The 24,139-nt window shown below is 51.7% G+C and overlaps 1 protein-coding gene across 8 annotated transcripts in view; it reads right to left on the bottom strand.

Moving 5' to 3' along the window:
- LTBP2 (latent transforming growth factor beta binding protein 2) overlaps positions 1–24,139 on the bottom strand; it is a 141,470-nt gene that overhangs the window by 6,603 nt on the left and 110,728 nt on the right. For 2 of the 8 annotated variants that reach the window (XM_006015342.3, XM_025201037.1), the window contains 23 exons: positions 23,350–23,472; positions 21,853–22,017; positions 20,213–20,407; positions 19,559–19,578; positions 17,716–17,755; positions 15,391–15,516; positions 14,724–14,852; positions 12,922–13,041; positions 12,517–12,639; positions 11,416–11,541; positions 7,376–7,498; positions 6,948–7,073; positions 6,626–6,748; positions 6,120–6,251; positions 4,843–4,968; positions 4,003–4,146; positions 3,600–3,791; positions 3,368–3,451; positions 2,563–2,691; positions 2,105–2,245; positions 1,493–1,660; positions 579–854; positions 131–280 (listed from right to left, as the gene is read on the bottom strand). In XM_006015342.3, coding sequence (XP_006015404.1) covers positions 131–280; positions 579–854; positions 1,493–1,660; positions 2,105–2,245; positions 2,563–2,691; positions 3,368–3,451; positions 3,600–3,791; positions 4,003–4,146; positions 4,843–4,968; positions 6,120–6,251; positions 6,626–6,748; positions 6,948–7,073; positions 7,376–7,498; positions 11,416–11,541; positions 12,517–12,639; positions 12,922–13,041; positions 14,724–14,852; positions 15,391–15,516; positions 17,716–17,755; positions 19,559–19,578; positions 20,213–20,407; positions 21,853–22,017; positions 23,350–23,472 — 3,081 coding nt within the window. The remainder of the gene's footprint in view (positions 1–130; positions 281–578; positions 855–1,492; positions 1,661–2,104; positions 2,246–2,562; positions 2,692–3,367; positions 3,452–3,599; positions 3,792–4,002; positions 4,147–4,842; positions 4,969–6,119; positions 6,252–6,625; positions 6,749–6,947; positions 7,074–7,375; positions 7,499–11,415; positions 11,542–12,516; positions 12,640–12,921; positions 13,042–14,723; positions 14,853–15,390; positions 15,517–17,715; positions 17,756–19,558; positions 19,579–20,212; positions 20,408–21,852; positions 22,018–23,349; positions 23,473–24,139) is intronic. The other 6 variants (XM_025201081.1, XM_025201050.1, XM_025201046.1 and 3 more) reach the window with 6 other exon arrangements.

Below are 24,139 nucleotides of genomic sequence, written 5' to 3'. Positions count from 1 at the left end.
GAAGTGGATGGGCATTGCAGGAGCTCAGCACTGCTCAAAATCAGTACCACAGCAACTGAGGAAGGCCAGCAGCATGGCACCAGCAATCCTTCCTATAGTCTAGTCCCTCTTGCCTCCTGAGGCTGCTTACCCACACAAGCCATGTGAGTCATGTCCAAGTGGAAGCCGTCAAAGCAGTCGCAGGTGTAGCCCTCACGCACACGCACGCAGCGCCCATTGTCGCAGCCATTCAGGATCCCACACTCCTCTGCCCGGAGCCCTTCAAAGCTGTTATAATACTCTGGGAATACAGAGAGGAAGTCAGCCTGAGGGGAACACACTCTGGAAAGGGGCTGTCTGCCAAAAAGGGCAATGCCAGAGCAGATCAAGAGGAAGGAGGGTAATGCGTGACGGGGCCACGGGCAGAAGATGAGAAGGACACTGATCTGGAGAAGGTGGATGGAGTGCTACTCAGACTGGCATTAGGAGAGTGGAACAGTCTGATTCAAGAACACTTTGGGTAAGGAAGAAGCTGCCAGGAACTCCCTCCAAACACAGGCTAGATTGGAGGACATCTCCTTGTCTTTGCCAGTACTCACCTGTTTCCCCAGGCAGGTAGCGGGGTGGGGGCTGTTCTGGATGGAGCTGAAGTACACGGTCCTGAAAATCACTGCTTGGCTCTCTTTGGGGGAGGCCAGTGTCAGGGGCTCTGTACTCAGAACCAATGTAATTGTAAAAGGACCCTAAGTCCGGACTAGAAAGTCCAAAATGAGGGTCCTCTACACCTGGTCCATACTCGTAGCCGGGTCTTTCTCGGAGTCCTGCCTCACTCTCAGTTTCTTGCCTGTCCCCATGACACAGAAAAGCAAAGTCCTCTGGAAGTGAAGAGGGAGGGAAAGGGCAAGTTTGTCACCATGGCACAAAAGGAGAGGGAATGACTGGGGATGCACTGAGACTGGAAAGCGGGTGCTTGAGCACAGGAGGGGGTGGGGCTGGTCAGAGAAGGCAGGACAGGACCTGGCAGTATTCAACAGGAAAAGGCTCTCTAAAAAACAAATGACTTTCTTATGCCCAGCTCTCTTCATGTCTTGTCCCAGGGGCTTTGGAATTATGATGGGATTTGCAAGGTATGCAGAACCCAGACTCAGACCAATGACTGGCTACCTGCCACAAGAGCTCCCTGGACTGGGGCTGGGCCAGGTCCCAGGAGCTAACAGGACTTGCCCTCACCAATTCACAGACATCTTCACCAACACAGTTCAGCCCTGATCCCAGGAGAGCCCCATGAGGAAGGAAGTCAACCCTGATGGCCTTGGCAGTTAGTGAGATGGCCACTTGTTGACAGCTGTTGGACTGGTATTTATGACATAGACAGTTATCCATTAGGAACAGCTAGGCAACCCCTAGTCATGCGTGCTGGCCACAGCTGGATTTGACTACCTGGTGTTAGGAAGTCAGAGGCCCTATTACCCTCTAAGCCAGCCTGTACCCTCCACTGGCTGTGCATTCTCACCTGAGGCCCTGTCAGGGCACAGTGCACAGTCCTGGCTCCAGGCCTCGCCATAGCCACAGCAGCACTCAGTGTAGGTGGTGTGTCGCCCTTCCAGTGGCTCATTGCACATGTAGCCAGAGACGCTCTGCCAGCAGATATCCAAGTGGACTCCAAATTCATCCAGCTCTCCTGTTAATTAAATGAACAAAGGGTGCCACAGGCCCTCCAGGTGGGCACCATATTCTGAGTCCTGACAGCTTGTAGGAAGGCACTGTGCCCCAAATCCTGGGTTCCAGCCTGCACCTAGTACTTGTTCTTGGTCCACTGCACCCAAAGTCCCACCCAGACTACTATTCTCCCACCACATGCATCACATACAGTGACCCCTGTGTCCTGCATTGAACTCTGCAGGCAACATCTCCCTGGAGTCTGGCACTGAGCCTGGTCTCCAAGCATCCTTGCATTCACGGGCAGGCTCCCTATGAGCTCCTGTTGGCCTCTGCACTTCATATGCAATGCTCTCCTCTCCAAGGGGCAAGCTGTAGGGCCATAGGTGGAGGCAGCACTGTCCACTCCCCTCCATACCCCTCACAGTGGCACATTGCACCAGGCCTGCCTGATATTTATACTCACCTGCCACACTGGACAGGTTGACACAGCGGTTGCCAGTTATATCCAGCACAAGGGGGTGGCTGCAGAAGCAGTGGTAGGAGCCGTCCGTGTTCAGACATTCACCATTCACACAAGATATCTCATTTTCACATTCATCCTGATCTGCAGCCACAAAGTCAGAGCAACCGTTAAACCAGAAAGTGAAAGCACCTTCCCACAGTGCAGGGGTCCCAGGGGAAGGCCCTCTTGCTCTCATTCAAAGAACCCAGGGAGCATCTCAGCCCCTCCTTCCTCACAATGAAGGCAAGAGATGACAACTCCTTGTAACAGTGTAGGCCCTGCCAATTTCACATGACAAGGGCACTCACCCTGTCACTTCTCACCCAGCAAGGGCACTAGTGTCACATAAGGAGGGAGTGGGAAAGCACAGACCCAGGCAGCAGGGTGGGAGTGTGCCTGGTTGGGAAGGGCTGTCTCACCAACACATTCAAGGCGGCCAGGGTCATAGAGGTAGCCCAAGCTGCAGAAGCACTTGTAACCAGGCACCGTGTTCATACAGCGCCCATTCCGGCAGATCTCAGGGCCAAACATCTCACATTCATCTGCATCTGCAGAGGGAGACACAGAGAGATGGTGCCTCACTACTCTCCAAAATCGCATGCCCAGGAGCCACAGCAGAGTGAAATCCAGCGCCTTCCATCCTCCAGGGCAAGCAGAAGCTATGGCTGTGAAAAGCCAGTTCAGTATGTCCAGAGGGGGAGTCAGCTGTGGAAACAGTAGCCCACCATGGACAGCAAGGGCACAGGGTTCACTGTGGGCATTGTGCGTGCAATTCTCTGCTTTGCACACACCAATTAAATGTGTAGTCATGTTTCTACTTTGTTTGAGAGTCCAGGTTGTACAGCGAAAGAATAAGAGGCTGAGCTAACACCACATTCCAAACCCTGCTGCAAGTGTGGCATCCAGCTCTGCTACTGGAAGGCAGAAGGGCTGAATCTTTGCAGACCACAGTATAGTTACTGAAACACATGGAGCCCAAAGGGCTGAACAGAGACTGCTGAAACTTCTCACGTGTCAGCTCAGAGGGAGTCAGAGTTAGGAGCAACCCAAACAATGGGCTCCCAATGGAAGGGGCAGTTCAGTCTTGATGCTAAGAGAGATTCATGTTCTTCCTGCCACCACCAGCTCTGTGGGATAGCTGGCCCCACAAGTTACTTCTCAGTGCAATACCCCATGATTTTAGTCAGCCCCTGATGGAGAGGAGAGAGGAAAAGGATCTGGTACCTGTGTAACTCACGTGTCCAAATGGCAGAGCTCTTCCTTCAGGGATATAGCCCTTCCCAGCAGGGCAGATCTCTCGGTACTCCACTGGCCAGCACGATGGGAAAAAGGCAAAACACCCAAGAAGAGAGGGGGGAAAGACAAACAGGTAGCTCATTATTCTGACTAGTTGGGACACAGCAAATACAATGCTTGCCTGGGCTCAGGGAAGGGAGTGCTCGGGCCAGAACCCTACCTGTGCCTGGTATGGGGCAGGGGAGGGTCTCACAGTTGTCACCCCAGGCTGCCCCCAGAGAGCAGCAGCACTCCTCCTTGGTGGTGTTCTTGGCCAGGACGCTGTCACACAGTTGAACATCGCTGATGTGGTAGTAACACTCCTTGCGTTCCAGGCTGCTGCTGAGTGCTGCCATGGGCATCTCTGGGTCCCCTGGGGGCAGCAGAGATGTGTGAAGCTCTGGAGCCCTCAGCAACATCACCCTACTCCCAGGACATACTCAAATGAGATCTCACCCAGACCACATCATGGCAGGCACTATCCTGGCAGCACCCTGCTCCCTCCCTCCAGCCAGATCTCACCCATGCCAACTCAGGTGGCACTGCTGTGCCAGTGTCCTACCCCTGTCCCAGCCAGATCTCACCCATGTCTGCCCGTGGCTGGCAGTGCCCTGCCTCCGTGTCATACTCTTCATGGTCGCTAGGACATAGGCACAGAAAGGATCCCTCCACGTTTTCACAGAGTGCAGTCCCACACACAGCTACCATCAGCTCACACTCATTCACATCTGCAACACAGGACCCAGATGATATAAGGGTTTATTCAGCAGAGCTGTGGCTGCTTCTATGCCCCAAGTGTCACTGCTGCTCTTTGTCCCTATGGGGCTGCCTTTCCACAACAGGAGGGAGCCCACAGATGGTCTGCACAGTCCTGAACATCAAGAGAACTCCCTGGCAATGAAGCAGGATTACCCTATGGAATGGCTAGGAGATCCACTTGAGCTAAGTCTGGCCACAGAGCAAGGAAACTCAGTCTGCGCTGGCCCCCAAGACACAATTGGCACTGCCTTCCAACAGGTGCACAGAGCAACAGAAACAAACCCACCCACCATCACCTGCCCCCTATCCCAGTGCAAGGTGCTTCTCTTACCCATTTTCCACCCCCAGAGCAAGTGTCTCTGATCTGCTCCTGCATCCACCTGCTTGGCAAAAGATTCCACACCCTAGAGGTGCATCTGGAAGCTCCTTTCCCCTTATCAAAGGCCTGTTCACCTGTACATGTGCTTCATTGCCAGAGAGCTCAAGGGACTAGCCCTACAAGGGAGCAAAAGGGCGCTGGGAGTGGGGAGGTTGACCTTCTCTCAGCCACCCCACCGTGAAGGAGGTGTGGAGATCCTGCTCCATGCAGTTCAGAGGGAGCTTGGACCTAGATGCCCCAGGAGGTAGCATGAAGGCATCAGCCAGAGGCACCCGGAAATTCTTACCAACACAGAGGAGCCCCGAGGGCGAATTCTCATAGCCCTGGTCACAGAGGCAACGGAAGGAGCCATCTGAGTTCTCGCAGAAGCCGTGGTTCCCACACAGTGTCTCATTGGCACACTCATCTATGTCTGCAACAGCCAGGAGGGCAGAGATCAGTACAGAGCCTGCCTCTCCCAAGCCACTGCCCTGGAGTCCACCCACCCCAGGATGCTCCTAAACCTCTCAGGAGCAGGCAACACCAAGAGCACAGGAGCCCACAGACAGGCAGAACGACTATGCACTCTGATCCCAACTTCCTCGCTGGCTGCCGTCTACTACACATCTTCTCCCTCACAGTTCCACACACTGAGCTATGCAGCGCCATGCTCAGAGATGCTCAGAGCCTACACTCAGGTGAAATATGGCCCAGTAGCACCCACACCCTTGGCATGGTAGCTTCTTGGGCTTAGACAGGGGACTTGCTAGACCCCTCACCAGCCTTTAGCTACACTGGAACCCCCTAGGATACCCTAAGGCTAGGAAGTTTCAGGGGTGGGGCATTGCAGATCCCAGCAAGGGGCAGAGGGAAGGGCCTTCAAATTCCTCCCCCACTGCTGCAGGGCCTAGTTCCCCCACCCTTGCTGTGGGTGGGGGAGCTGCATGTCTGCAGCTCAGCCCTCCCAGGAGCTGGTTTTGGTGGGCACTAAGCCAAGGTGCTAATGCAGGCCACCTCCACTTCCCTGCACAATCTTATGAGCTTTTGGGCGGTTTTCTAAGTGCACGATTAAGCCCTGGCAGTTTTCCCTTTCAAAGCTGCCTTGTGTCAGGAGCTCTAAATTCAGCCCCTGGGGCTCAGCAGGGGGAGCTGCATGCATCCAGCACAGAGTGGAGCCATCAAGACTTTACAGCCAAGCATAGCCCCTACCACCCAGCCACCCCCAGGAGAGGGAGGCACAGCCAGGCACCCCAGCAGGCAGCTGCCTCTTCGGGGGTTCCAGCACTGGAACATGATCCTAGGCCTGGAGTATGCTGTAACCTCCCAAGAACTCTCCCGGAGAGGAAAAGCAGCACAGTACAGCGTCTGTTATGAAACGCCAGGACGAGAAACGTCTAGACATGAGCAGATAATACTGAGTGCTTGTTTTCCTGGCTGCACTATCTACCCTTGCACTGGCCAAGTGCTTCCTCCTCCTCCCCACCACCAACAGCAGACCTGGATGTTGGATCCGTCCTGCTCTTGGTGGGGGCAGCTCTCTGCAGCCCAGTGAGCCTGCAGCAGCCCCTCCAGCCTTGTACGCACCAATGCAGTCGCCCTCCGGGGTCCGGTGGAAGCCAGGCTGGCAGCCCATGATGCAGCGGTATGAGCCCAGAGTGTTCTGGCACCTCCACGTGCCACACACGGACTCCCCATACTCTTCACACTCATTCACATCTGACTCCCAGGGATGACGAGTCCAGAAAACGGAGGAAAAAAGGGAAAGGATGATCAGGATGGGACCCCACAAACCCAGGGGAAAACACTGGGGCAACCAAGTTCAAACCACACTGGGCCTTTGGACAAATAACCCCTCCCCACACAAGGCTACTGGAGGCCTGGGGCTTCCTCTGTCATCATGATACAGGGGTGGTAGGCTGAATGAATTCCTCCAAGGGCAAAGTGGAGTGGAAGAAACAACATAGCTTGGAACAGGAGTGAAGGGGTATGTGGGTCCTCCCAAGGCATCTCTGCACTGGAAAAGAGCCCCCAGTGGTATCCCAGTGATCCATGTGGGAGCCTCACATTCACCAGAGTTCAGCGATTTTTACCTATGCAGTCATCAGTTTCTTGTGAGTGCTTGAAACCACTTTCACACAAACATCTGTAAGAGCCCTCTGTGTTCAGGCACTGGCCTTGCAGGCACCTGGACTTGTCTGCACATTCATCCACATCTGGCAGGGAAGAACCAAGAGTCAGCATGGAGCCTGCATGGCTGGTGTGCACTGATCTCTGTGCCACTGGCCAGGGACTCAAGGAGTTGCCATGGCCAGGCCATGGTCAGGGGAAGAGAGTGAATGAGGAGAGCTGGGGATAGGCAGAGTCAGGGTCCAAAGCCCTTCCCATCATACTGCCTTGTCCCCAGCCCCTCACCTTGGCAGCTGACTCCCCCAGCTTCATTGGAGAAGCCAGGATCACAGATACAGAAGTAAGATCCATGGCTGTTCAGGCACTGGCCATAGGGGCTGCAGATCCCGCTACTCAGGCATTCATTCATGTCTGCAAAGGGAACAGAGCACCATGCAACCAGACAAGTATGGCAACCAAGGAGGCCCCCCAACCAATCCATCCAGGGCAGGCCTGGGAAGGCTTATAGCCCTAACCAGCCACTTCACTATGGGTACAGGGCAGCCCCTCCAAATTTCTCCCATGTCTGAGTGACCTTTTGTTTGGCTAATACTCTGAGGCAGCACCCAGAATGCTGGGACCCCTCCCACCTGGACAGCAGTGAGACTACCCAGTTGATGCTATGAAGGGTCCTAAAGGGGAGTGAAATGGGCAGGCCTTGATGGGGCTCATACCTTCACAAATGGTGTCATTGATAAGCTCAAATCCAGCCTGGCAGAGGCAAGTGTAGGAGCCCAAAGTGTTCAGACACTCTCCTCCCAAGCAGCTGGTTGTGGGGTCTTCACACTCATTAATGTCTGGCCAGGCAGAGAGACATAGTAATAAGAGTCAGGGCCAAGGTCAGTTGCCCGCCCAGGCAGGTAACAATCACTTGCTGTTTGGAGACCTTCCTTGTGGCAAAGCTGCACAGCATGCTTGGGGCTGCACCCACCATAAAGTGCAGAGGGAAGACGCAGATTACTGTGCCTTGAGGAAGGAACTACCCCAGCATCTTCCACCCAGCACCCCCTCAGAACTCTGGTGCTCAACCTCAGATCTGACTGAATCCAAAGCCAACCAAATCCACAGCCCAGGCTCCTGGGTCTATGCCCAGTGCAGTTCAGTGCTGAGCACCTCAGTCCTGCAGCCTGGAAGGAGACCAGAGAAGCATGAGAAGGAACAGCCATGAGTATGCTGCCAGCAAAACTCCTGCTCCTGAGCAGGCTGCACAAGAGAGTGTGTTGGTGAAGTTCCTCAACATCCATCTCCACTTCCTAAGCTGCCTCACCCTTCTGCCTCCTTGGAAGGTACCTATACCTGAATCCTCTCTCAATTGCAGACTCCACTGGCTCCCCATTACCAGCCCACCACTGACCTTTCTTGGCCCTTCCTCAGTGGTCATCAATGCTCTAAGGGTTTTGCCAATAATGAAAGACCAAAGGCACCAAACCTGTCCTGTCCTAAGTGAAGGGTGACAGGCCAGTAGGCTTCAGTGATCTGCAGAATGTTAACTCCAGGGAGTGAAAATTTTGAAGGGTGACTGAAGAGAGAGAGTCATAACTGGGAAAAGGGAGGAAAATAAGAGAGGAAACAGACTTGGATTTCTAAGTGTAACCCTGCCCACTCCTGAGACCCAGCTGTAGGTCAAGGATTCACCACCCCTGTCACACAGGGCCTTCCCGTTCACCTGCCTCTTTGGAAACTGTGATTTGCCTCAAGTGCTGCCAGGCAAGGGCTAAGGGAAGAAGTCATCTCTCAGCCTTCATCGCTCCCATCCTTCCTCCAATCAGCCCAGCAGATGAGTGAAACCCTGGGCTCCCTAAGGGAAACTCTGTTTCCACTGCTCTTGCAGGCTGTCTGGTACAGCAGTGTTTGAAGGAGCATGAATCAGAGGGAAGGACTGACTCCCCTGCCAGAACCAGCGCACAGGCTGCAGAGGTCACAAATGTCATTCCCCACCTTGACAGCTCCATTCGTATCCCATTCACAGAACTGAGAGATGGCAACGGTGAAACTAGAAGCACTTCAGGGCAAGGCAGGGGCCTGGTCTTTCTGTCTGCAGTGTCCTCTGTACTGGACCTATAACAGGCACCATTTGTTTATGCCTCAAGGTATGATCATTCCATACCACATTCAATTTCCAAATGTCCCAGGCACTAGGGATCCTACTGCTTTCCTTGAGAGGTGATCCATGGCCTAGGTTATTTATTACAGAACTCCCATGAAACCATTATCTTTCTTCAAATACAACCAGCATGTTCCAGAGGAGACAAGCCCATGGGGCTGGTGAGAGAGGGACAGGATCTTCTGTCAGTGGACCAGCTCCTCCTGAACAGCACCATACCTCTGATAACATTTCCTTGGTGCTCCCTCCCCAGCTGGCCCAGCAGTGAACGAGGGGAAGCAGCACAATGGGAAAGACCCATGTGTGAGTCAGTCATGTCATGTGACTAGCTCAGAGCTGAACAGAATGTGCAGCCTTTCTATTGCAACAGGAGGATGGAAAAATAACCTCATTTTCTACTGAGTGTCTCAGATCCACAGATCCAGACATTAACCCACAGGAAAAAGAGAAGTGGCCAGTCACTTTCTCCCTCCCTACAACCAGCAAATACAGCAAACCTCCTGCCACTAAGATTAGCCCCAGAAACCTGATAAAGGAGAGCCTCTACGTGACAGGTTCATTTATCAACAATGAACATAAGATTCTTATGGGCTCTACTATAGGGTCACCTAAGAAGCTACAGCTTTAGAGAGTGAGACTTTCATTCCCTGCTCTTCTCCAAGGCATTTTTATCACACACCTTTGCTCACAACAGCATTCTGCCTGCTGATTCATCACTGGCTGGGCTCCAACTTTTAAAGTTCTGAACAGCTTCAAATCAGCACCAAAAAACAAAACCTGCCACCAAAATGTGTCTTCCTTTGCCTAGAATCCCTCCCTCCCTGCCCCACAACCCCCACTCCAAATTCTCTGCTGCAGACCAAGTACAGGTATTGTCCCAGGGACAGGTTTAAGACCCACTATTAACCATCAGAGTCTAGGAAGCAACATTTATATCAGTAGAAAGGAGGAACAGAGGGTAGATGTAGTGGAAGACAGCACATACTTGTGTTTGTGGCAGGCTGCAGTCTCAGCTGTCAGGAGATACAGAACTACTATTTGAGATAATTTGTATGGGGCTTGTTCATTCATTCGTTCATTCATTCATTCTCAGAGGTTGGTACAACTGGGGGCTGGGTAAAAGGATACAACAAGCAGCCTAACAAGTTAAACCTTCAGTCACTCACTCCCAAGGTAACATTGCTGCAGATATGTGGCTCTTCCAGAACCTGCCCTGGTGCCTCTGGCAGTAAAAGGCTGGTGGGCAGGGCGTTCTCTGACACTTGTAAGGTAGCTAATATAAACTCCTGTGAGAACAGGTCTCTCCCATGTCACTTGCCCATAACACAGCAAAAGCTTTTGAGCTATGCTTTTCTTTTTAAGCATACCCAAGCTACCACAGAGGCTTGGAATGGAACAATTAACAATGATAAGTTTAACAATTACCAGGGTAATTCCTCTAGGGTTTGAATTCAGGGAATTCTGCCTGAGGCTGAGCCTGCATTTTCTCTTCTCCATTCCTCCTAATTATTATTACTGGCCTTGACTCTGCAAATGCTTAAGCAGGTACTTAACTTTAGGCATGTGAGTAACCCCAAACCTAGCAAAATATTGTAGGAGAGAAGCAGTCCTGTTGACTTCAAGGGGACTAACATAACCTATTTTAAACTTCTATAAAGCTAAAGTGCTTTGTGCTTTGAATAGGGGGCCTTTTTGCTTCATTGTCCTTTGGCCTACCTTCTCTTTTGCACTGGGTGTCATGGGGTTTGGTTAATATTTTTGCTTATTGCACTTTTAGCTAGTTACTTTGTAACCCTCAAACTCTCAGCTGTGTTTGCACATTGAGATCACTCTAAACTCTAAACAGGTCTCCCTGACTCAATAGTTACAGCTTAGCCAAACTAGACTCATTTTGCACATTTTACTTGTCTCCTGTTGGTCAGTCTCTGCAGCCCCTGATTAGTTTGATTGCTTTTCTCCAATTCATTTCCAAAAGGTGCCTACGACAGCATTCATGAGAACTGCACAGCAGAGCAGGACTAGTCCATCTTTCCCAGATGGTACCTCAGGGCCTCCATTCCCAGCCTGGCCTTATTTGATTCCACACTGAGTCAGAAATTCCTGGTTCACTGCCACCTGTGTCTACCATTCTTGATTCCAAAGTTTCTCCAGCCTATTGAGATCTGGGTTGGGATAATTCTCTACAGACGTATGAGTTGTGCTGTTCTAAGATTAATCTCACTGTGCTGTTCCCTGCCAGAAATTCTAATGTCTCTGGACCTATTGTTATGACTCAGCTCCCAGTGTGGCTTGCAGGTTCTCCCAAGTTAGTATCACCTGAAAATCCCATGATCTGCCAGCCCTTCTCGGATAAGATCATTCCCTTCAGCACCTTCAAGTCACCCCACTAAACTTCATATACTGCTGGTGGACAGGGCTAAATTAACCTAATGTGTGATCAGAGATGGTGATGCAACCCATCCCTGAGGAGACAATACAGAGTACAAGAGAGTGGGTACAAGCTGGGACATGACTGCCAGAAGCTAGACCTTACTGCACATTCACTCTTGCCTGACCTGCAGACATTGCTTGTGGGAGTGGAGAAGGCAGAGTGCAGTGGGGGCCACTTACCTTCACAGGCACGTCTGTGGGAGGAGAGAGTGTAGCCAGCATCACAGGCTTGGCAGGTGAAGGAGCCATTTGTGTTGGTGCAGATTCCCAAGGGACAAGCAGTAGGCAAGGTACACTCATCAATATCTGGGGAGAGCAGATGTTGGAGCTCCATCTGGGGTGAAGTAGATGACGTCCCCACTCTGCTCCCCCACTGGAGCCCAACCCTGCCTGAAGGGTCTGATTCTGTCCTCCAGGTCCACACCGCAACTCACAAGAGCTTCAGACCCCTACAGAAGTCCCTGTCCAATCCCTGCCAGTCTGGTCCTGGGGTCACTTTTCCCTGAAGCTCTCTCTAGCTCCCCATTGATCTGCACAGCCCACAAACTGAAAAACTGAACCAGGATTCCTAGGCAGACCCTTTCCCCCATGGACGGACTCAGTGGGGTTTGTCACAGGAAGCTGGACTGGAGCTGCTTCAGAAATATGGGCTCTGACTCCAGCACAGGTCACTGCTGAGAGATGAAGACACAAGGCCACAGACTTAGCCTCAGTGAGGCTGGTTACAACCACAATCTGGCCACGAGTTCCACACAGGGTGAAGGGTTCTAGCCCTGGGCCCCACCAATTGCCTGCAAGCGTGGTCCCTTTCCCCACCAGAGCGATCCACTCATCAGGCCCTGGAAGATACCTTCACATGTGCTGCCATTTTTGGACATGGCATAGCCAGCATCACAGGCCATGCAGGAGAAGGAGCCCTCAGTGTTAATGCAGAGTCCCAAGAGGCAGGTGCTGCGGGTCGCACATTCATTGATATCTATATAAACCCACAACCCAGAGTGAGAGCCGGACAGGGAGAGGAGAAGGAATTGGGTCTGTGAGCTTGGGAGGAAAAAGGGTTTCCTCTCACACTTCCACCTGCATTGAGGGGCACAGATCAATAATGAGGAATAATGAGAATCTCAAAACCTAGCTATGAGGACTGGGTAGGTGTTACTGGCAGCAGGACCATGTACTCAGGAACATCTCAAGGTAAATGACATTGCACTTCATGAAAGGAATACTGCAGACTCCAGTAGGAGTCAGATCAGGCCCAAGGGTTTCCGTGACAGGCTTGAATACCTTGGCAGCTCTTCTCATCAGTTGTCACCTCATAGCCATGGTAACAAGAGCACCTGAAGGAACCATCAAGGTTGATGCACAGTCCATGAGCACAGGTCCTCTTGGAGAGGCACTCATCATCATCTGCATGACAATGCAGAGGGGAATGGGTCAAACCATAAGCTGCAGTGCTCAGAAATCTCTTGGGACATAATCCCAGGGCTACCCTGTGCAACCCAGGAAAGGGTTCAGGGGACAGACTCTTGCCTCACTACAGAAAGACTCATGGCACCTACCCATACTCTTATTACAGGCCCCAGGGTAGTGGCACATTAGAACCACAGAATGGCATATGGCTCTAAGTGCAAGAGGGAGCTTCCAGGAGTTGAACTGGGCCCCTGCTGAAAGCAGCTCTTGGCTTCTTACCAATGCATCTCCCATTCACTGCCTGGTATCCATCTGCACAGCTGAGACACTCATAGGAGCCTAGTGTGTTGACACACTTCCTGGTGGGGCAGGTTCTGGGGTCAGCACATTCATCAACATCTGCAAGGAAACATGCTTTTGTCAGTTCCTGGAACAGAGGTGTACACAGAGGTGTACAAAGTACAGGCCCAGTGAAAGTGTCCTCTGCAGGTGGGACCCAAGAGTTCCCTTCATTTCACCTCCAGGAGAAATGACCGTGATGCCTAAGGAAGGACTCATCAGTGTGATGAGCTTCCTGGGGTTTTCATGAGCCCCATTATAATTTATTTGTCTTGTGTCCTACCCCTGGTGGGATGTTTAGCAGTGCAACTATGAGGCACTGGAAACAGCCATGTACACATTATGGGATCCATGTACTTGCCAATCTGGGGTCCAAAATAGGTTTGACCCAGCATGGCATTCTTATGTTCTTCTCCAGGATCAAAAGGCATTCCCTTTCTAGCTCAAGACAAGTCCTCTTGTGACTGGACTGGACATCCATTGAGGGTCCAAGCCTCAAAGGGAACATATGGGGAGAATGAGTTCCCTTCTCCTACACCAGGGTGGGGCATCCCACAGGCAGAGGGGGCAGGTGGGGTCAGGGGAAGTGCCTGGCTGAACCAACAGGGTGAGAATTTGCAAGGCCTTTCCCTTTGCCTAGAACTGCTGGTGATGGGAGGTGTTTGGCACTAGTGCAGAAGCTCCTCCCATGGGGGAAGGGAGGTTAGCACACTCACCTTCACACTGCCCTCTCTGGCTCAGGACATAGCCCTCGTCATACTCACAGTGGTAGGAGCTGGGAATGTTGATGCATTGCCCCCACACACATACGTTGGGCTGCTCACACTCATCCTGATCTGTCAAGGTGCAGCATTGTGTCCCTTCAGTGAACTGGGCTGGGCCAGGGCTGCTGGAGCTGAGCTGCTGGGTGTGCTCTTGGCTCTGCCTGTCTGACAGAGTTCAGGCCTCCCTTCTCCACTCCCAAACCCTCTGTATGCATACTCTCCTCCTCTCAATCACATCCCTGCTTGGAGCCAATTTCTGCCATGATATGCCACTCACAAGGAATGGCACTGCCAGGATCGGTGCATGGCCAGAGTCCCCCAAGCCCAAGTCATGCACATTCTTGCCCTGCCTTGGTTAAGCCCCTCCCTGCTCCTGTTCTTCATCTCTATATGTTATGTCAGGTTGCAGGTATTTGAGACAAAGGCTTCCTATTTACTCAGCAAAGGGTCATGCTAATCACAAACACAGAACAGTAGCAGGAATTCTCCACAATAACAGGAGAGGACATTTTGATGAGGTCCTGTTCCCCTTACACTGTTATCAGGGGAAGGACAACTGGAGAATGGCCTCCCACCCTGGGACACAGGGTGAGGAATGCAGCAGATGAGTAAAGTAGGTTCAACATCCCTGTCCCATGGGACCAGACTAGTCTCCAGGTTTCTTGGAGGAAAACGCTTGGCTACATGTGGCTTTCTACTCTGGAGACATTCCCTCAGCTTGTGTAGCTCCCTGCCCTGTGGAGAACTGAAGAAGGTAGCAAGGAGAATGCAGTGCCCATTCCCCTCAGAGGGAGGGATCCTTTCAGGGAAGGTGGAAGGAGGAGCATGTTGGCATGTATTATATGAAGACAGGACTCCTCATTACCCAGGAAACATGAAACTGAGGGAGGTTAAATGAAGCTTTTAGGCAAAGTCTCCCCTTCCCTCCCTCTAGCTGGGGTATGGACAGTAGGTAGTGCCAGGTGACACATAACATACCCTGACAAGTCTGTCTGTCCTGGGAGGCAAGTGAAGTATAGCCTGAGAAGCAGAGGCAGGAGTAGGAGCCCACGCTGTTGATGCACTGACCCTTCCCTGCACAGGGATCTCTCAAACACTCGTCATCATCTGGGTACAGAGAAAAGGGCAGGGTCACCAGTAGCTCCCCTACTCCTACAGCTATCCCTGGGGCCATCTCCCTTCCAGTCCTCATAATGTGAGCAGGTGCCCTGGGGTTCCTTTCCTCTCAGCCCACTCAGAATTTCTGCTAGCTGACACCTGCCAGGGCATCACATGGACCAGGAAGACCCTTTGGTCTGCTACACAACTCTGAGGGAAGCATCTGCACAACTGGAAGAAGAGCAAAAGTTCTACCCTTCAACCCTCTGCCACATAGGAGAGCAATTTTCCTAGAAAATGTTCTCAGGCCAGCACAAGTCCCCCTGTGTGATCCAGTCTGGCAGGCTGGGCTGTGCCCTGGGCAGTCCCCTGGCAGGGCCCTGGCTCAGCAAGGCTCCACACCCAGGAGTCAGCTTGGGGCTTGTACTTCCCAGCCTCTCACCCTTGTGCCTGGCTAGGACTTGCTCTCTGCCTCCTGAGATGAACTCTAGAGTGATGTCTTCCCTCTGGCTTCTCCCCTCAAGAAACAGCAGAGACACTAACATACCAATGCAGTAGGGGTGGCTGGGATGTAGCTGGTAGCCAGGGTCACACAAGCAGGTGTATCCGACTGGTAGGTTTACACAGCTGCCTGGGCCACATGTTCTGGGGAAAGCAGCACATCTATCGATCTCTGAGATGGAGACAGGGAAGGGTCAGTGCTGGGACTGGCATGGGCTCCAGCTCCCCACTCTCCCAAGACTTTCCCTCTTCCACAGCCCTGCACACAGAAATCTCTCAGCCAAACCACCTGCACCATCCCCACTTCACAGACAGAAGCCAAAACAATGGCCAGTCTCTCTCCTGTGCCTCAAGACAGCCATTGTGAATGGGCTTAGGGGAAGGATATGGCTTTCCTGTGCCTCCAGATCCTTCCTGATGAGCACTGCTGAGCTAAGGGAAAGCAGGATGCTGAGAACGTGAGTCTCCAGTTTCACCAGCCCCAGCCCTAGCCCCAGCCATGGAATATGGGAAGTCCTCAGAGACCCAGGATAAAAACAGAACACCAGCTTTGTAAGGCTTCTGCAGGCATAAGGCTCCCCTGTGCAGCCTGGTAACCAGAAGGAGAAAGAAAAGAGAGCAGGGCAAGCACATTCAAGGGGGGCTTCATTTGATGGCAGGCCCCTGAGGGCTACTTGTGAACTGCTTCTATTTCTGCTGCCTCTAGCTGGGGTCAGTGAATGGTGGAGGGACAAGGAACAAGAGGAGGTCACCAAAGACAGACCCCCTCACTCTCTCCCCAAGCACTTTGACAGTTCCATTGCCAAACCCACAATCAAACAAAAGGCTATTGAGGGAAGCACATTCCACAGCAAGGTGACTATGCCAGGGGGTCTCCCAAAGGTGCTTCCAGAGGGGCAGAGGCAGCACTCCCAGACACTTAGGCAATCCTGGAACAACAGAGCTGCTATTATCTACGAAGTAAACAAGCCTCCCCTGGGAGCCACATACTTCCCCTTCCACTACAACATCCAGATGACTCAACTCTCGCTGCAGCAGGAACGATGCCAAAGCCACTGCAGAGACCGCGTGATTCCCCTTCCCTGGGAGTCACTACCACCCTGCATTAGACAAACTGAATGCAGATGGGAGAGGGCGCTGAGAGCCAAATGATCTGTTCTTTGGACAGGAGCGCTCTCTCACACCCCTGGGCAGCTGTCTGGATCTTCCAAGGGAATCCTCCAGGGCTGGACATGCCAATGTCACTTGCAGGGAATGGGAAGGGGGGACGTTTCTACAGTGAGTTCAGGTCACATTTATCCTTAGCACCTGACAGCGGCAGCAGGTCTGAGAGCTATAGGCAGGGCAGCTCTAGCTGACGGACCTGCAATCTGTGTTGCTGTTAACTCTTGGACAGTGTCCTCCCCTTCAGTGTCATGGCCTGGCTGGGCAGGAAGGTAAGGGGAGACCTCCTCTGCTACAGATGAAAGAGATATTTTTTTAAACTTTCATTTTAAACCAGCTAAAAACAAAAGGTAAAATTGCACAAGTGTGTGGTCAGGCATGGGAACAAGTGTCAACTAGAGACAGGAGTCCCCATGCCTGTGTGATCTGGCCATGTGAAGAGAGCAGGTGGGAAAGTGCAGGTGTCGGGGTCAGGCCCTAGCTCTGCGGCCAAGATCCAAGTTGCTACAATGATATCATGAGACAATCTTGTCATTGAATCCAGACTCGTTCACATTACTCAGTAGACACAGCACAGCCAGACAGCCTATGGCTGCCTGTTGGGGATATAGGACTCCATTGGCTGTTCTGGAGCCCACCTTGAGTGCAAACAGAATGCTAAGCCCCTGCCTGAGGTTGAAGAAATGGCTCTGCCCATCCATTTAATCATAGCTCGGCCCTACAGCCCCCTCATCCCCATCCTCCCATGCTAGAGGCACTCCAGCAGCCCTTCCCAGCCCACAACCCAGCACTTCCATGCAACACTACCATTTTGACGCAATATACTAGGACAGTGGGGGCAACCTTTTTGTCAGTTGTGACACAAATTAGCCCTGAATCCTCTCCAAGTAACACTCTAATCTCCTTCCCCTGCCCAATCTGTTGCTCTGCTTTCTGCTCCCTGCCCTGTGCTCTCTGCCTGATCTGCTCCCTGTCCTATCTGCCAGTGTGCTGCCTGGTTCATCCCCAATCTGTCACATACCACACATCAAGGCTGCCCATGTCATTTGTGGCATACATGCTACAAGTTGCCCATCCATGAATTAAGAAATCAGGCAGCACATAATACATCTACCTTTGCATGCCCCAAGACTATCCAATGAAACAACTCTTGTCCCCTTCTTTCTTCTCTATTTACAGTTTGATCACATGCCAGCTAGGTACTCACCAGTGTACACCATAGGCTCTGGGGTGGCATCAGCAGTGCCCTGTGGGTGAGAAATATAAAATTTAGCTCTTATTAAACCCCTTAGAGATGTCCTTGGCCAAGAGGCAATTTCCCTGGGAGATAAACTTCTGTCATTACCAGAAGAGACCTGCCCAGTGCTGACTGCCCTTCCATATTAAGGGCACTGTAACAGGAGGTGAAGTTGCTGCTGGTGGTCAGCCATAGTCAATGCCTCAGTGCTGAGCGTGATCCTAAACCAGTGGTTCTCAACCTTTTTAGACTCCAGGCACCTCTCATAGACTCAAGCCCCCTTCCTCCCCCCCAGGAAAATGCCAGCTCTTAGTTTTTACTCATTTTTTGACTGCGGAAAAATACTAGATCAATTCTTCTATTGCAAAGAACTCAGAAAGGCCACAGCAGGGCAGAATGCTTTTGACACTGTGGATTCCTATTTGAAATCTCTGGGTTTGTCTTGTGAATCATGTATGCACACCTAACCATGCTAGCACTACACGGTGCTCCAGTGGCACCCTGGTTGTAAATCGCTGTCTTAAACAAAGTGCTAGCCTCACATACGGCCCTTCTGGATTTCTGTGTTCCATTTCCTCAAAATCCCTCCCACAGTCTTACTTTACAGTTATGCATCTCAGGGTGAGGTATCTGCATACTTCAGTAATCTCAAAGGGGGCCTGTCTAATTCTGTGATGGTGACAAATCTATCATGCCCTCAGAACCTGAGTTGGGCAAACAATTCTTTGGCAGAAATCATCAAAAGGATTGTCAGTGAAGTCAAATATGTTTTCCCTAAAGGAAATGTAGGGGGTACTTACTGAAAGTCCTAACACCTCCTTTGAAGGGGTGCAGAGTACTAAATTTTAGCAAAAGATTCCTTTATTCAGAATGTTAATCAATCAGTGACATTCAGTAGGTGTTAACAGTAACAAACCAAAGCGATTTTAAGTAGTCTGCCTAAAGCTCCCTCTCCTATCCATAGCTCAGCTCTCACCTTCCTGGCTCTTGGACAGTCAGCCTTTCACTAATTATCTAATCTTCAGGGAAAGCCTGAACTAGGGAGGAGGTGGTTAGCATCCTAGCCTGGGGGATGGTTTCAAGCCACAGACTTCCAGTGAAATGCTGGGAAGTCACTTTGCCTCTCTGTGCTTCAGCTCCTCATCTTGAAAATGAAGATAATGGCATCTCCTCACCTTCCCTGATGCTGTGGGGATAAACACACTGAAGACTAGGAAATACTGAGACAGGGGGTCTGGGTGTGGGGTCACAGGAGATTTAAGGAATGATAGGGCTTGAATTACTAAAGTCAAAAATAGAAATATCAATCTCTGAACAAATCTCTTCATAAAATAAGAAAAAAAAATTGGGGGTGGGGGGAGTGGAGAGGAGGCACAGCACCTGTTTTTGTGTTTTCAAGCTGCCTTGATATCATGCTTTTAAAGTTTTAATGTCAGACAGAACTCCCAAATCTCTTCTGGAGGGAAAAACCCTCTCTACACCCTGGCTAGCTCCAGGGCAGTGTCAGCTGCCTGCCCCGCTACCTCAGCAGACCAAAGTGGGGAGTGCAAATGCTGATGCTCAAATCCTGAAGTAGGTCTGGGGTAGGTATCAATGCCTGGTTGTCAGCATGCTTATCTGCCTATGGCAGGACTTTGGTGAACTTTTGGTCAGTAGCTCTACCCTATAGAGGCTCAGTCCTTACCCCTCACTGCTCCAACTCAGCCATGGTCAGGGTTTCCTTCTCATGCCTTTAAATAATGAGGGTTAAATTTCCTGCCCCTGAAGTTGGTCATAAATGCACCCCACCCCTCTCAGCACGACCTGTGCTCACCTGCACATCTGGAGAGGAACCTGGAAAACAAAACAGCGCATGGTAGGTTTGGGAGCAAGACACTCAGCACCCTCTGCCCACCAGGGAACCATCTCTGCCTTAACACTGTTTCCTGTTCCTTCCAGAACAAGAGCAAATGTGCTGAGCTTCCCCAATCCCAGCTCTTCAAACAGCACCAGCACAGATGCATTCTGATAACAGCTCCATCCCTCTTGGGCTGCAGTGCAGCAGGATTACTACCCAGGGATACACAATTGGCACTAAGCCCACCTGGACCCACAGGCCCACCCAACAGGCCACACCTGAAGTCACTGTAGCTTCTAGGTTGGAGCTGCCTGGCCATTCAGCAACAACATCACTTTGGGGCAGTTGGTCCATGAGTCTGGAACTCCAAACCTCCCATTTTTCTCAGGGCCTGACAGCTCTAAACAGGTCATTTCCTTTAACCTTGGAGGCCAGGGGCAAAAGAGCACCTCTCAGAGCTGTGGAGCTGCACCTAGTTCCTCTTCAGCCAAAAGCAGTCACTGGGCAGAACAGGTGGAAGGTTGCAATGGAAAATTCATGGACTCCTACCCATAGGCACAGTGGCTACTAATGCTCAGTTATAGCCTCATCAACCCTCTCCCACTGAGGTGCCAGCACTGGGCATGGTACCTGTGCCTTCACCCCTAGGACTCTCCTGCAGCTGTGGCGTTCTTGCTGTCCAGCCAGATGTCTTGTTGCTGCTCTTCCCCTCCTCCTCAGAGCTGAAGGACAGCTCTTCTGCCTCGGCCTTTCTCATGGACAGACGGATATCAGAGCTGGAGTAGGTGTAGCCATGCCCTGCCGGGCAAATCTCCCTGAAGGCTTCTGCAAGGGAAACACAGGCCAAGGCCGAAAGGTGAGGAAAGGGGCTGTTGTGAAGACCACAGAGGGCAGGCAGAACCAGTGGAGAGCACACAGGTTTGTCCAACAAGATAAATAAACTGAAAGGGTAGTTTTCTGCTATAGGACATGGCCAGGCCTATATTGTGCATGTGCAGGCACATATGCCTCAATCTTCCCCATCTTTTAGGGTTAGGCTATGGCAACCCTATGAAAGTTAGGACATGTTTGGGCTGCATCCATGCTAGAGTGTGGTCTGAAGGGTGGATGTTCCCAACAGAATGAATCTTCTTGCAGGACTGACTGTGTTTCTAACAAAGTCTGGTTAGAATTTACAGGTACTGATATAACTGAATTTGTTTGGTTCAGTGCTACCAGGGGGTCGCACTGCAAAAGAGGTTCCCATCCGTTTCAACTACGAATGCTATAGGAAAAAGCCAGATGCACAGAGGCAGGTGGGAGGGGATGAGCCTGGGTAAGGGATAAATGGCTGCAAAGCTGCAAGGACAGGGAAGCTTCAGGGAACCTTCATCATTCTGACCCTTTGAGATCTGCGTGTGTCTGAGGTTGTTTTGCAAGCACAAATTACAAACTGTTCAGAGTCCCCTGACACCCTGTGCTTTTCTCTGTGGCACATAACATGTGATGAGTGCTAATCACCTGCAACTGGTACCTCAGGCTCTTATTACTTCAGGAAAGGAGGAAGCCCTCACTTGAGAGGAGGCAGAGATGAAAGGGACTGTCAGGTCAACCTGAACACAGGAAAAGTGGTGGTCTCTTTCTAGGGCACTGCTGTCTGGGCACTGCTGAAGGCTACCTGCCAGGTCCCCCCTTCCCCTCAAGATTTTCCTCAGTCCACTCCTTGTGAAGCTTGCTGACCTGTGGAGAGACTTCAGGTCTGGAATCTGCTCTGCTCCAACCCAATCCCCAGAGCTGCAGGTTGCTGTCACCTAAGATATATGTACAGGGCACAACCCAGGGCCATAGTGAGATACCCAAGCTAGCCTGGGGCAAAAGCTGCATTAGTCTGGTGCTTCACTCTGGCTGATATAACCTTCAGAGAAGTGGGGTAAGTTAGTCACTGCAGAGTGCTGTCTTGAAGAAGCTACTCTGCTTCTGGTACCTGAGCTAACTTGTTCAGGGCTTGCTTGGGCATCTCTTCACAGTAATGCCTTGTGCTGCACAGACAGAGCCCTGGAACTGGGCTGCACAGACACAGCCCCTGGCCAGCAATCTGAGGGACAGAACTTTCTGTACTGGCCTGTGCCCTTCATGCTCAGTCTCTCTCAGACTATTCACACCCACTTCTCAGGGTGCCTGGGAAAGAGAATCAAAAAAGCACAAAGGAGCTGCAAGAATGTGAGAGCCAAAGGCAGCCTGAGCTCCGGGCCTACCATGCTGGGCAAAGCTGGAACAGGCCCAGCTCTCACCTGAGCCAGGCAGAGGGCACCTCTCACAATTCCTTCCCCATCCTTTGCCAACACGGCTACAGCAGCAGATCTGTTTGGTGATGTGCTGGATGAGTGGTAGGGTGCAGACACCTCCTGCTGCTGAGCGATAGCACAGCCCCTGCTCCATGGATACTGCTTTGTCCGCTGAAACATAACAGAGGATTAGTGCCTGAGGGAGAGCTCTAACACGGCACTCATCAAAATGGAAAGGATGCAGCTTAGCCTTAACTTTCAGGTCTTTCCCAGCTTTGCCCTCCATATTTATCAGCTCCTCTGCCTTCCATAGATTTCATAGATATTAGGGCTGGAACGGACCTCGGAAGATCATTGAGTCCAGCACCCTGCCCCAGGGGCAGGATGTCAGCAGGGATCATAGGATCCCAGCAAGATAAACATCCAGATGTCTCTTGAAGGCATTCAAAGTAGGTGCTTGAACCACTTCCGGCAGCAATCTATTCCAAACCTTGGGGGCTCGGACAGTAAAGAAGATCTTCCTTATGTCCAGCCTGAAACGGTCATGGAGGAGTTTGTGACTGTTCAACCTTGTCGTCCCTTGGGGTGCTCTGGTGAACAAACATTCCCCCAGATTCTGGTAAGCACCCCTGATAAACTTATACGTGGCCACCAGATCACCCCTGAGCCTGTGCTTTTCCAGGCTGAACAGTCCCATGGCTCTCAGCCTCTCTTCATAAGGTCTGTTTTCCTGACCTCTGATCATGCGCGTGGCTCTCCTCTGCACTCTCTCAAGCTTCTCCACATCCTTTTTGAATTGTGGAGCCCAAAACTGTATGTAGTACTTCAGCTGCGGTCTCACCAAGGCCAAGTACAATGGGAGCCATATTGGATCAGTCCTTCCACATCACTGCAGCTTTTGTCCATCATACATCTGGCTCTCCTTCACAATTGCCCTGGTCCCTTTCACATTTGGGATGACCTCCCAGCACTGATCCACTGGGCCATTTCCATCCCCTGGTCAAATCCCAGTATTGTCATCATGCCAAGAATGCAGCCAGCTGCCGATGGCAAGGGAAAAAGACAGCGGGCAGGGCTGAGATATACTTACTTCAACACCTGGCATGCTAAGGTTGCCTCTCTTCTCCATTGCAGACATTACACATTGCATAATCACAGATGAACCAGGGAAGGAAAGGAGCGAGAACCCCATGGAGCTAAAGAAGCCTTATGGGAGGAGAGCCCTGGGATACGCATTCATGCATACATTTATGTATGGGGCCATGAATGCACACACATGTGGTATCACTCCCTAGTGCATGTGCACACACAGACACAGAGACCAGGGTACACATTCATAAGGGACCATTTGAGTAAGATGCACACAAAGGCACAAACAGCATGCTCCATGCCTTTCATCTGTCTCAAGCTCTGCTGATTCTTACTAAAAGTTCAGGGAGTTGTTACCAGGGACTCCAGGCAGCTGCTTCCAACAGTGCCAGTCTGAGTCTCCAAAGCACTTACAGACACAGTGACTGCGGGAAGGATCCAGCATGGTGCCAGGTCTGCAACTGCAGCGGAAGCTCCCACGGGTGTTCACACACTCAGCTTCTTTACACAGACCAGGCATCACACACTCATTGATATCTGTACAGAAGGAGAAAACAGAATAAGCCAAGATGTGCCTCACAGGTCATTTGGTTTTGCCAAGGCACTGCACTCTGCCCCCTGCTCATTCTGCATTTGATGTAAGGGGTCAGGTTAACCTGCAGAGCTCTTCATGAGCAAATAGCAAACCCAGAGCTTCTCAGGAGCTTGTTAACCTTGGCTCTCCTTACTGCTGCATTCCCCTGGCTCATCCGGTTGGGATTGCTCACTGTGTGCTGCCCAGCTGTGGAACCAGTAGAGCGTGCACACTGAGCTAGGAGGTATCTCAGGCACCTGGCCTCACTAGCTGGACTGTAGGTTGGGGCACTGATTTTCCAGGTGATTTCAGACACTCCTCCACAAAACCAGCCCTCCTAAAATCTCCTGGCCCCTTGTCCCAGGGCCCTGTCTTGTTTGCCTGCTAGCTAAGTTCCCCTGAATCCTTGGTGTGGCAGAAATGCCCCGTCGGTGCCCCTCTCCAGAGATCTGTCTCAGCCAGCCTGAGAGGCTGCTGTTGAATCTCTCTCAGCGGGGATCTCGCTCCTTGTCTGCAGACAAAAGCCTGGCGCCTGGGAGGCGATGCTCTGGTCACCTGGGCAGGGGGGGAAAGACCCGGCCCTGCGCGCGGGCCCAGGTAGCCAGGGATGCTTTGCAGATTGGACGGTTT

Source organism: Alligator sinensis, unplaced genomic scaffold (genome assembly GCF_000455745.1).
Source record: "Alligator sinensis unplaced genomic scaffold, ASM45574v1 scaffold280_1, whole genome shotgun sequence".
NCBI classification, from domain to species: Eukaryota; Metazoa; Chordata; order Crocodylia; family Alligatoridae; genus Alligator; species Alligator sinensis.
This window is presented reverse-complemented; position numbering and strand designations above follow the sequence as displayed.